Here is a 13,089-nt window from a genome sequence, read left to right on the forward strand (position 1 = left end):
AGTGGCCTTATCTATTGCTGAAGCTGAGTATGTTGTGCTCAATTGTTGTGGATCAAACAATAATTAATGGACTTTGGAATTGATATTGGTTGTATCCCCATTTTTTGCGATAACACTAGTGCTATTAGTATGACCAAGAACCCGGTTCATCACAAGAGAACTAAGCACATAGATGTTAGGCATCACTTTTTGAGGGATAACTATGAAAAAGGGTTGATCACTGTGGAATTTGTGCTACTGACAAGCAAATAACTGACATATTCACAAAAGCCCTAAATAGAGATCACTTTGAGAGGAACATGTTAGAATTAGGGATGATTAAGATCACCTAAAAGGACCAGTTCAGAATTCACAACGAGAAAAAAAAACATCAATTTGTTTTTGGTTAGAAAATCTGAAGATGTGTATATAATTAGATTAATTTTTTCTCAGACTCATACTTTCAATAGTATACTCTTGTGCCATGTGTTAAAATGACTAATTAATCTATAATGATATTTTCTCTATTTTGGCAAATTTAGACTTACACAAGAGAATTATCAGTGAAGAACCTGGTTCATCAAGATAACACGGTATGTTTTCTACACTCTACATAATTTGAAATAGTAATATTTGGATTATGAGCAGAGTCCTACCTAAGTCCAAATTCCTTTTAAACTTATCCAATATAAGTGAACCAGTTCCGTTCAAAAGAATCCTAACCAAATTAAACCACCTAGATACTAGGGAAAGACTCCACCATCTCTTCAAAACTGATAATTCAGTTTGATTAGACTTCTAAAAGTCTGAAAAGCCTACCGTTACCCATTAATTCCCCCTTTAAATTGATCATCATCAAATCTGTCTTCATTCCAAAATTTTCAAGCCGTCTAAATACTCTCCATCTTCTCTCATCCTCCAAATTTCAATCTATCTCTCTTTTTCTTCTAGAACCAAGCATAGCAATGGCTAACCCTTCTGAAAACCCCGGCACACCCCCACCATGCTCCTCATCTTCAACCACTCCTCAGCCTAAGAAAAGAAGAGTCAAGATGCTTGCTCGCAAGATAGTGGCTGGGAGTGAATTATCAAAGAAATTAGACGCTCAATTGAAAGCTAGCCAAGACCAAGAACCCCAGAACTCTGAAGAATCCTTCAAGTCTGCTATTGAGGGGGAAGAAACCGGGTCTTCTGATACAGAACAGGTAACCTCTGGTCCAAATACTACTGCTAAAGTCATTTCTGAGTTAGCTGAGAATCTGGAGAACATGCTTATTCTAGTTGGATCTGTGGTTGATGTAGAATCTTCTGAGTCCAGAAGGATTGGCGGTAAAAATAAAAAGGAAAAAGAAAAGGAGAGTGAGGGTGCTCGGAGTGAATAAATGGGAATGGGTAAAAGAGTGGTTGATTCTTCACCCACTCCTGATACAGGTATAATGGCTGTATTTTGGAGCAGAATCAGGTCAAATAGAAGAAAGTGTGAAGAAAAATGGGGGAAGTGGGTCTGGCGAAGCCGCTGAAGGGCTGGTTAAACTTGGGAAAAAGATAAATGAACCTGGTTCATCGGTAGAAGAAACCCTCACAGACCTATTGAAGAAAGTGAGTGAGAGTTACAACCCAAAGAATAAGAGAACTTCCAAGGCTAAGATCCCTGGCACTGCTAGGGCTAACAAGAAAAGGAAGGCTCCTCCTTCTGATTCTGCTGAAATTCCTCCCACAAGAGGAAGAGCCACAAGAAGCCAGCTAAAGCAGAGTGAGGCAGATTTGCAAAAAGCCTTAGAAGAAAGCAAAAGAAAAGCGGTTGCAAAAGGGAAGAAGAAGATGGCTGAGCCTGTTGAGGCTGTTGATGTTGATGAGATGGACCTGGTCCATCAAGATAAATATGTGATTGAAGAAGTGGAGGTTCAGACTCCCAAACCCAAGAAAGCCAAAACGTCCACTAAGAAGTCTATCTATGTGTCAAAGTCTGCTGAACCATCCACCCTAGCAAAAAGGACCAGGTCTGCTGTGAAGACAAAACAAGTGAAAATTGTTGAGGAAGAAGAATGGAGTGGAGAGGAAGAGGAAGAGGAAGATAATTCAGATACTGAGAAGGACAAGATGGCCAAGTTTGGCAAAAGGACAATTCTGAAGGGTAGACTCCTGGGATTTAGAAGAGGAAGGGATGGTGCTATTGTTGGAGAAATTGGGATTGCAAGGCTGGAAAGACATGGTCCTTCGGATGGATGGTAGGTTGACCAGGAGTGAAATTGTTGAATTTATGGCAAATGCTGCAGTGAAGGATGGACGGGTTACCAGTTTGGTTAAAGGGGTGCTAATCTCTTTCAATGTGAAGGGGTTGGGTGAAATTTTAGGTGTACCTGCTGAGGGGTACAATGACTACACAAAGCTTAAGTGGCCAAACCTAGAAAACCTTCCTACTGCCGTGTCCATTACCCGAAAATTCAGTGATAATGAGGAGGAACTTGAGCCCAAGGCTGTGTACAAGAGTGAGATGAAGCCATCCCACAAGGTGCTGTTCGAATTCGTCAACAAGTGTGTTCTGCCTAGGCAGGAAATGAGGCACATTTCCAACTTTATGGACTTGGTTCTGATGGAGTGTTTGAATAGTGGGAGGCAGATCAATTAGCCTGGATTTATAATCCAGCTTCTTGATAGGGTTATAAATGGCTCCAAGACTCATGCTATTCCCTATGGCTTCATTCTCACAGCTGTGCTTGCACATTTTAAGGTGCCTTTGAAGAAGTGGGAGGTGGCTACAAGCAAAGATCACTTTGGGGCAAATACTCTGATTGCTTGTGACTATGAGGTCCATGCCACTCCTAATGAACCTGGTTCATCCAAGAAGGTACTAGTCAATAGCAAGGTCAGATCCTTGGTGCAGGAGAGTGGGGCAATGGATGCTGATATTGAGAGGCTGAAGAAAAGGTTGGCTGAGGTGGAGACTGAGAGAGATGCTCTTAGAACTGAGCTGGCAAGAGAAAAGGAGAAGAATGATGGTATTCTTCAAGATATGCTGAAACTCTTCCAAGCCAAACAACCAAGCACCCAGTCATAAGCCTCCTAGCCTAGTGTAGATCAACCAGTGACCCAGTTCGGGATTTTTTGGTTTCTTTTGCTCATGTTTCCAGTGTTTTTATATCTTCTTATGCTTTGTGGTAGAATCTTATCAATCATCAATAAAATTCACTGTCTTTTTCTCTAACTGTTTGTTTATATTTCTTTGATGGTTAAAATTCTTAGCTTGATCTATGATGGTTACCCCATGATTGCATTTGAAGTAGCCCCAGTGGCCATGAGTAAGTTTTAAAATCTTGTTATCTTACTTATTTATGCAACTTTTCGATGATGCCAAAAGGGGAAAAAAGGTTGTGCTTTACACTTTGAACAGTGATATTTATAACCTAATGTACCTGGTCCTTGATGATAAGTGATTAAAAGGAAAAATATTTCTAACATTGCGTTGATGTCGAGCATGTGAAAAGCACAGGGTTTGTCATCATCAAAAAAGGGGAATTTGTTGGCCCAAGTGAATGTTAGTTTTGAAGATTGACAAAGGAAGCTGAGACATGAACCAGGTCCATCCCTTGTGTGCATAGACACGGGCAAATTCAAGCATGTGAGATACACATGAAGGAGATCAGCATAACTTGGTATAATTGATATCTTCTGATCGAAAAGGTTGCATAATTGATAAGGAGAAGGACTCCTTAATCAAAAGAGAATACTATTCAAGATAAGGGAGGAGTTAGAAGTTGAGATCAACTAGAACTCTTCCACCAAGGAAGAGTAGCATTAGTACTCTAGTTATTTTCTACTCTACTAACTCTATAAATCGCAGGATGTTCTTATTCTACAGGGATGCACAAAAGCAGAAGTTAAACGTGAATTGAGAGCAAAATAGCAAGGCATTTTGCAAGCAATTCGTGTGTGATTCAAGTGTGCAAACCTGAAGCTACATGAACCAGATAGAAGAACCAGCTCCAAGTATCTATCTTTTTTTCTAGTTCAATTGTAGTAGGTGTTTTCATATTGTACCTTTCAACTTTATGTAGAGGCAATTGTAATAGGTACTCAAAGTATTCAAGTTAGAGTTAACTTGAAATTGTCGCAACAGTTAGAGGTTGTTTGCCACTACGGGATTAGAGTTAATCCTAGGTTTACAAAAGTGTTTTGTAAATGCAGTTTTTGGCTCAGTGATTTAGTGAAGAGTTTGGAAAAATCCTACTGGGAAGTAGGTCGTGTTTTTTTCACCTTTTGAGCCAGGTGTTTTTCACGTAAAAATCCTTGTGTTCTTTAATTTCTGCATTTATTTTTCCGCAACAGTAGTATAAGGAACACATAGAAGAACCAGGTCCTTCTATAATCTGTGCACGCAAAAAATTGGACACCACACAAATCACCCCCCCTCTTATGTAGTATTGAAGTTAAAACATCATATGAGTTGACCTATGAAAGATGTAGAAGCACATTGAAAGAAAATGAAGTAAAACAACTCTATAGTTACAATGAAAAGGACTTATTCTTCTACAAGGTAGAAGCAAGTCCGATGGCAGCAACTTTGTCTTGAGCATCAGGGTCTGTGCGCACATTGTAATCAGCGCGCGCGACACTATTTGGATCTGCCTGTGGCTGGGCGCTGGCACTTGGCATAGGATCTGCGCGCGCGGCACTATTGGCAACATGATGGTCTGTGCGCGCGGCACTGTTGGCATTCGCCAGCTGCTAGGCGCTGGCAAGGATTATCGGTGGGGCGACAGAGGCATATGCACGCTTGTCACTTGGCGCTTCCGAGACTACGGGGCCGATCATGGCGCTAAGCGTTGAGAGGCTTGCCAGGATGCCACAGGGTGTGTCCAAGGGGTAATGGGTTTTTGATGGAAAGCAGCCCATGACAGTACTTCTGCTTAAATATTTTTTGCCTTAAACCAAATTGCATATATACTCCAACTGTCAACGCCGGAAATGTTAAAGTAGAAATGGGCTGTGACACAACTCACACAAGCAGGGAGAGGTCGATCCATAATTTGAATATTATGAGTTAGAAATTTCTTATCTATACTTATTTAGTAAATTTTTTAATACATATACATAGTTCGGATGAACTCATAACTTATACACTAGCCTCTATAAGTAGCCCATGGTGTCAATGGAAATGTGGAATGGTCACTATTGGAAGCAAAAGATTATAGACAGTCTCGAAAAATTGACGTCTAAAAAGCAATTAGGATGTACAGAAACTGCCAATCCATCAAAAAACAAAGTCACCAAAAATTTACGAGATGAGAGTACTAGCTAAATTTGGCGAAATTCCGTTTAGGAATACCAATTGGAATCGGACGGTATATTAGCAAAATTGATTGATTTTCGACCAATTTTATTCCGTCGCTATAAATATGGCCGGTAAATTATAACGATCCGACTTGTCGTTTTAAGAATTTACGTTCCGTTTAGTGGCTTAAAGTCTCAAGCAGGTTTGAAGTATATATTATGACTTGCGAGGGTGGTCAAGTTTGGTTTTCGGATGATTCAGGATTTAATTGAAAGAACAATTCTTGTTTTGGAAAGTTAAGTTAAAATAATTGACCGAATGGTGAATTATGTGTAAACGACCCCGAAATAGAATTTTGACGATTCCAATAGCTCCGTATAGTGATTTTGTACTTAGGAGCATGTCCGAAAATTTTTTTGGAAGTCCGTAGTGAAATTTTGCTTGAAACGACCTTTTGATATCGGAGTCGGAATCCAGTTCTAAAACTTTTTATAGATTTATTATGTCATTTATGACTTGTGTGCAAAATTTAAGGTCAATCGGAATTGATTTGATACGTTTTGGCGCAAAATATAGAAGTTAGAAAATTTAAAAACTCATAATTCGATTCGATGCGCGATTCGTTATTTCAGCATTGTTTGGCATGGTTTGAATCCTCAACTAAGTTCGTATTGTATTTTGGGATATGTTGGTATATTTGGTTAAGGTCCCGAGGGCCTCGGGTGGATTTCGGAAGGTTAACAGAATGGATTTCGGACAAAAGGAGCTGCTGGTATAATCATAGAGCCAATTTTGGAAGCTTATATCTCGAAATTTATAAGGAATCTGAAAAGTTTCAAAACATAAAAGTTGTAGCTCTTTGATTCTAGTTTTCAGAAAGTTAAACCATTTATCATTTGGATATTTGTACAGAAAGTTATGGTCGACTGGATGAAGGCTAGTAAAGCAGTTTCGCCAGAATTTCTGATGTGTGAAGCCTATATTGGAAGCTTATATCTCGAAATCTATAAGGAATCTGAAAATTATCAAAACATGAAAGTTGTAGACCTTTGATTCTAGTTTCAAGAATGATAAACCTTTTATCATTGGACATATTTACAAAAGGTTATGATCGATTGACTGAAGCTGGTACTGCAGTTTTTGGCTACAACAGTGTGCATCGCCAGAAATTTCTGCTGCACAGGGCTGATTTTGGGAGCTTATATCTCGCAATCTATAAGGATCTGAGCAATGAGCAAAACATGAAAGTTGTAGCCCTTTGTATCTAGTTTGTAGAAATATAACCCGTTTGGAAGTTGGAGTTGAGTACAAGAAGTTATGGTTGATATACCATAGGCTGTTGGGGAAGAGTTTGATATTTTCAGCATAAGCATGTAATGATCCAAAGGTCCATTTTTAGTTCTAGACATCGAAATTTGATTTCGAGACTTTCAGGATTTTGATAATGAATTATAGGATTGATCTGGAAAGTTTGGTCTAATTTCATCAAGCCGCGGTTGAGTTTTTAGCGCAAAATATGAGTTAATTGTTTAACGAGCGAAACTTGTATCATATTGAGCAAATGAGCTCCGAATTGAGTTTCGATTGAACGACTAGGTTCGTATTATTATTTGTGACTCATAAAAATAAGAATCGTCAAATTCTGAGTTCGTATGATGGAGTTAGAGCCTTTTTAGTGAAAACAATAAATGTTGGTGCAAGCAAGTTCTAGTGTAAACTTTTAGTGACGAAAAATGGACTTTTAGTAACGGAAAATGGACTTTTAGTAACGGATGGGGCAGAAACTTAAGGGCCAAAAATGATCATTTCCTTTATTTTATTTTTGGATTTTTGGAGCACAGTTTAGTGACGGAAAATGGACTTTTAGTAACGGATGGGGCAGAAACTTAAGGACCAAAAATGGTCATTTCCTTCATTTTATTTTTGGATTTTTGGAGCACGGTTCTTGGGCAATTTTGAGAATTTCTTCACGACTTCGACTTGGGTAAGTGTCTTATATCCAAAAGTGATTATATTTCATAAATCCATGGTTATATTCATCATTTATTTCAGATTTAAATGGAAGAAATTAAGATTTTTGCAAAACTTTTCAAGAACAAAAATTTTAGATTTGGAGGTCGAGTTGTTATCGGAATTTGATAAAATTGGTATGGGTGGACTCGTAATTGAATGAGTTATCGGATTTTGTAAGTTTCATCAGATTCTGAGATATGGTCCCCACAAGCGATTTTGGAGTTAAATTTCGGATTTTGTTGAAAAATTAGTATTTTCATATGGAATTAATTCCTATAATTAGTATTCACTGAATTGAATTAATTTGGTTAGATTTGAGTTGTCCGGAGGTCAATTCAAGCAAGAATGCGATTTTGGAATATCGGCCTAACTTCAAAAAGGTAAGTATCTTACCTAACCTTAAGTGGGAAAAATTCCCTTTAGGCATTGAGTCTTATGTGCAATTTGTGTAATTAAAAATCATGTACGCGAGGTGAGGAGTACGTACTTGGTTTATATGTGCAAATTACATTGGTTAAAATCTTTAGACACCTTTATGTATTAAATTAAAAATTATTGGCACTTATTAAATCCTTTAATTATCTTACCTAAATCTTTGTTTAGTTGAATTTGTTTTTATATGATGATTTAGTGTGATTGTCACCTTGATTTTTATATAAAATATTATTTTATTGAGTTGTTCACTCCCGGATATATTTGTTAAGATTTTGTGCACATTATGATCGAGCCACATGCTCCTTATTGTGGAAAGATAATATATTGTTGATTTCTGTGAAAAGTTGTAATATTTGAGCACTTGATGTGCAATTTGTGATATGTTGTAATATTTGAGCACTTGATGTGCAATTTGTGATATGTTGTGATATGTGAGCACTTGAGGTGCAAGTTTTATTATGCTGTGATATTTGGACACTTGAGGTGCGATTTGTGAAATATTGTGATATTGATACGCATGCGGTGATATAAGGCCAGGGTGTTGAAACGCATACGGTGAGATAAGGGTGGCTAAAACGTGGGATGCTATTTCGGAAAAAATAATTTCTTTAAAATTAAATGTGAAGGCTCCCGCGGTGATATAAGAAAATGAGATATTGTCAATTTATTTATGATTTGGGACTACGAGGCAGTACCTCGGGAGTTCCCTGTTGATATTTCTTTATTTATGTGTCTTGGGTGATTTTTTTTTATTTAATATGTAAATTCTTGTCTTCTTCCGTGATGTACTAGTTGACTTTATTATTATGTATTTTGTGCTCCTAGTTGTATTGTGTTGGCTTTGACTTTTTAGCACGAGACTCCGAAGAAGTATATTTCTGGTTTTTCTTACTGATTTTTGATGATTGAGTTGATTTAAATAAAAAACAATTATTATTATATTTTAAATTAAATAATTTTACATCCAAATCAGTAGTTTATCTAATGCTTTAATTTAAGTGCAATATTATTTTCTTCACCCAAATAATTTCTAAAATAAATTTATTTCTTTATTGATTTCTTACTTGATTTAAACAAAAATATAAACTCACTTTAATGGAAATAAATTGATCATGTGGATCTTATATACATTGATATTATTGGCACGTGAGTTATCCGTGTAGTTGTGATAGAAATATGGGCACGTGGTGCCGTAAAAATATGAAAATAAGTTGAGACTCGTATTTTTATGATTATGAAATGAGGTGTCACAAGGCGACTTTTATTTGAAGGAATTATATTCCAAAAATATTATTTGAAAGAATTGTAGTTGAAAGAAATTTATTTGAAGGGAGTATATTCGAAATATATATTTATTTGATAAGGTTATATTCTAAGAATTTTTATTGAAAACCTTATATTTGAAAGATTTATACTTGAAGTACTTACATTGGAAAGACGTATATTTGAGGGACTTGATTGATTGGTTAAATTTGTGTTCCTTATTCGTTTGAGCAATATTTATGGTGTTCTTGTTGCCTTGTTGTTTACATCATTTATTTATTCTTGTTGCCATCATTGCCATTTGTTATTATTATTATTTAATTGATTAGTGAGTATCTTGACTGTACCTCGTCACTACTCCACCGAGGTTAGTCTTGATACTTACTAGGTACCGACCGTAGTGTACTCATACTACACTTCTGCATATTTTTGTGCAAAGCCAGATATTGAAGATATCGGACTCGGACAGAGTTAGTGTGTTGATCGCAAGGATTCAAGGTTGAGCTGCTTGGTTATCGCAGTCCCTTGGAGTCTTTCCATTTTATTGTATTGTTAATTATTATTCGAACAGTATTGTATATTCGATCTTTGAGATCATTTCATAAATTCAGTTAGAGTTCGTGACTCAGTATTACCAGTCTTGGGAAGTTTTTAAAATTATTTCCGTTGTCGGTTTCGACACGTGTATTAAATTATATCTTTATAAAAAAAGGACTTGAATTGTAATTATAATCGGTTTACCTAGTCTTAGAGACTAAGTGTCATCACGACGCGAATTTTGGATCGTGACATAAATCATACGGACCGGAATCGATCGTTATTTCCGACCAACAGCGGTCGGATCAAGGACGGTTGAACCAAAAATTGATCACCTTTATCTGACACCCAACCTAGGAAAAATCAATACATCGACCGAAGCCGGTCGAAACTTAAAAAAATTATTTTTTTTGTTGTAAAATAGCGACCGAAAGAACAACTGATTTACTTATTGGATGAGCTAGTTATGAAAGACCAACTAGCTAGATTGTGCTTCGTTGCTAAAGTTTCCAAGATATGTTTCTGGCTCAGCAACGCCAACTGAACACGTTAATTCAGAGGTGCACTTTTTTACTGTTAGTCCCGCCAATATTGCTGTATTTATAAATAATAATTCTGCAAAATATAAGTTAACGTAATGAAACAGTAATTAATTCGAGCCCACTGAATTCACAGTATTTCCTTAAGAAATTTAATCCCCTCATAGTACCCAAGGTAATGGATTATTTCCTCCCAGGATAGAACGAATCACACACTGGTGTAGCGGTACTTCAAACCCCACTGTTTCAGCGAACACAAAGTTCGGTAGCAAATCACACTTACAGTTGCTTTGTTTGAAGTTAAAACAATGCAGAACGAAGGAGTAGAAACTCAGAAAATCGTATGGAAATGCTGAGAGGAAGGAGTGAAATGTATAGCCAAATCTGTTGAGCGATTTCAGTTTGTGTCTTGTGTGTTGTGTGTCTTTCTTCAACAGCTGCTGCACATATATATAGCAGTCAGTGTTGAACAAGAACAATCGTCCACCCTCCATGGTGGAGCAAGCATTAGCTTGTTTGTGAAGCAAGCACAATCATGGTGGGAAGAGCATTAGGCGGCTGCCTTGTGGTCAATACACGGATTGGAAAATATCCGTTACAAATGCGGATAATCTTACGTTAATATTTACTATTAACAAATAAATTTGGTCCAAAAAATTAATCAATCAATCGATCATTTGACCAAATCCAAATCCAAATCCGAAGCCGAAGCCGAAGCCGAAGCCGAAGCCGTAGCCGAAGCCGAGCCGAGCGAGCGACGACGACGACGGCGCGAGGCTTGCTTTCTTCTTAACTCTTTAAGAGCTACAAGAAGAGCAATTATATATATACCCACCAAAAATCTCTTTCTCTTCCAATATGGGACAATGTCTCATTGTCAAGAGGGGGAAACTTAAAATTTTACTCAAAAATTTTATTTTCCCTCCATTTCCCATTCACCCTCATTTTTAGACTATTTCATCTTAAAAATAAAAATCTCAACAATCCCCCACATGAATGGGGAATGGCTATATCACGGAAGTATGCATGGAAAAACTGTGTGATTTACAAGCAAGGATTAATCGCATCTGGATAAGTAGGTTTCCCTTTGAACTTTCTGTAGTAAACTTATGTCGGATATACTCGGTCAATCGGTAGATTTGATATCTTTGAACCGTCGATCTTTGGTGTATACCTAGACAACCATAAGTCACACAATCAACCCTTAACCGTCTTTGGTTCTCATTGTTGTGTTCGTTTCAGCCATGAACACCGCCTGGTTTCATAAGTGCGTAGAGAACTGGCCTTACAAAGTTCTCCTTGAAGCGGCTAACACTTCACACTTACATAGGTGATTCCTAAACGTGTCATCCTGTAGATACACTATTTGATATACCCCGTATCAAATTTAGAAATCATTAAAAAGCCTTAATGCTTTATCCTTGGTACTGAACATTGTCTCATCACGAGAACGGACTAAAATTTTATTTGACAATGTTGAACCGTCATTAATGACTTTGTTTGATCTCCTTGAACCTAGATCTTGGGATCTCCAGTCTTCTAGGTAGAGTTACCGCCACAATGACTTGTTCTCGGCCATAGCCCCATTCCCCTTGATGATTTCTCAACTACCTCTCTAGTTAGGCCTTTTGTAAGTGGATCCGACACATTATCACTTGACTTTACATAGTCAATCGTGATAATTCCTCTAGAGAGTAATTGCCTAACGGTTTTATGTCTTCGTCGTATATGACGAGATTTACCGTTATACATAACGCTCCCAGCCCTTCCAATTGCCGCTTGACTATCACAATGTATGCATATTGGTGCCAACGGTTTGGGCCAAAATGGAATGTCTTCCAAGAAATTTCGGAGCCATTCAGCTTCTTCACCGGCTTTATCTAAGGCTATGAATTCAGCCTCCATTGTAGAGCGGGCAATACATGTTTGTTTGGACGACTTCCAAGATACCGCTCCTCCACCAATAGTGAATACATATCCACTCGTGGACTTAGAATCAGTTGAACCGGTGATCCAATTTGCATCACAGTATCCCTCAATCACCGCAGGGAAATTACTGTAGTGCAATTCAAAGTTCTGGGTATGTTCTAAATATCCCAAAACTCGTTTCATTGCCATCCAATGAGATTGGCCTGGATTGCTCGTATATCGACTCAGTTTACTTATAGCACAAGCTATATCTGGTCGTGTACAATTCATGATATACATTAAGCATCCCAACATACGAGCATAATCCAATTGTGATATGCTTTGGCCTTTATTCTTTGTTAATGCAAGATTCACGTCAATTGGAGTCTTTGCAACTTTAAAGCCCAAGTGCTTGAATTTTTCAAGTACTGTCTTAATATAATGAGATTGTGACAATGCCAGACCTTGAGGAGTCTTATGGATCTTAATTCCCAGAATTAAATCAGCAACTCTCAAGTCTTTCATATCAAACTTGCTATTGAGCATACGCTTAGTAGCATTTATGTTGGCAATGTCATTACTCATTATCAGCATATCATCCACATATAGGCAAACAATGACTATGTGATTTGGAACATTTTTAATGTACACACATTTATCACATTCATTTATCTTAAAACCATTTGACAATATTGTTTGGTCAAATTTCGCATGCCATTGTTTGGGTGCTTGTTTTAGTCCGTAAAGAGACTTAACAAGTCTACATACCTTCTTTTCTTTACCTGGAACCACAAACCCTTCAGGTTGTTCCATGTAAATTTCTTCCTCCAACTCTCCATTTAAGAAGGCCGTCTTAACATCCATTTGATGAATTTCAAGACCATACACTGCAGCTAATGCTACTAACATCCGTATGGACGTAATTCTTGTAACTGAAGAGTATGTATCAAAGTAGTCTAGACCTTCTCGTTGTCTATACCCTTTGACTACGAGTCTTGCCTTGAATTTATCAATAGTGCCATCATATTTGATTTTTCTCTTAAAAATCCATTTAGAACCCAAAGGTTTATTTCCAGGAGAAAGATCAACCAATTCCCATGTATGGTTATTTAATATGGATTCTATTTCACTATTGACTGCCTC

At 37.4% G+C, this 13,089-nt stretch overlaps 1 protein-coding gene across 1 annotated transcript; it reads left to right on the plus strand.

Moving 5' to 3' along the window:
• Positions 1-944: 944 nt before the first annotated feature.
• On the plus strand, positions 945-2,211 carry LOC138904624 (uncharacterized). Its single transcript, XM_070193128.1, has 2 exons — positions 945-1,344; positions 1,436-2,211. The coding sequence occupies exons 1-2, from the start codon at positions 945-947 to the stop codon at positions 2,209-2,211; spliced, it is 1,176 nt and encodes a 391-aa protein (XP_070049229.1).
• The last annotated feature ends 10,878 nt before the right edge of the window (positions 2,212-13,089 follow it).

Source organism: Nicotiana tomentosiformis, chromosome 2 (assembly GCF_000390325.3).
Source record: "Nicotiana tomentosiformis chromosome 2, ASM39032v3, whole genome shotgun sequence".
In the NCBI taxonomy this organism is placed as follows: Eukaryota; Viridiplantae; Streptophyta; class Magnoliopsida; order Solanales; family Solanaceae; genus Nicotiana; species Nicotiana tomentosiformis.

What these genes read in the sequence shown, in the direction of transcription:
- LOC138904624 (XM_070193128.1), top strand. Translation starts at nt 945, where the DNA reads ATGGCTAACCCTTCTGAAAACCCCGGCACACCCCCACCATGCTCCTCA. An exon ending in AAAAGAAAAGGAGAGTGAGG is followed by an intron (nt 1,345 to 1,435) that starts GTGCTCGGAGTG and finishes ATTTTGGAGCAG; the next exon opens with AATCAGGTCAAATAGAAGAA.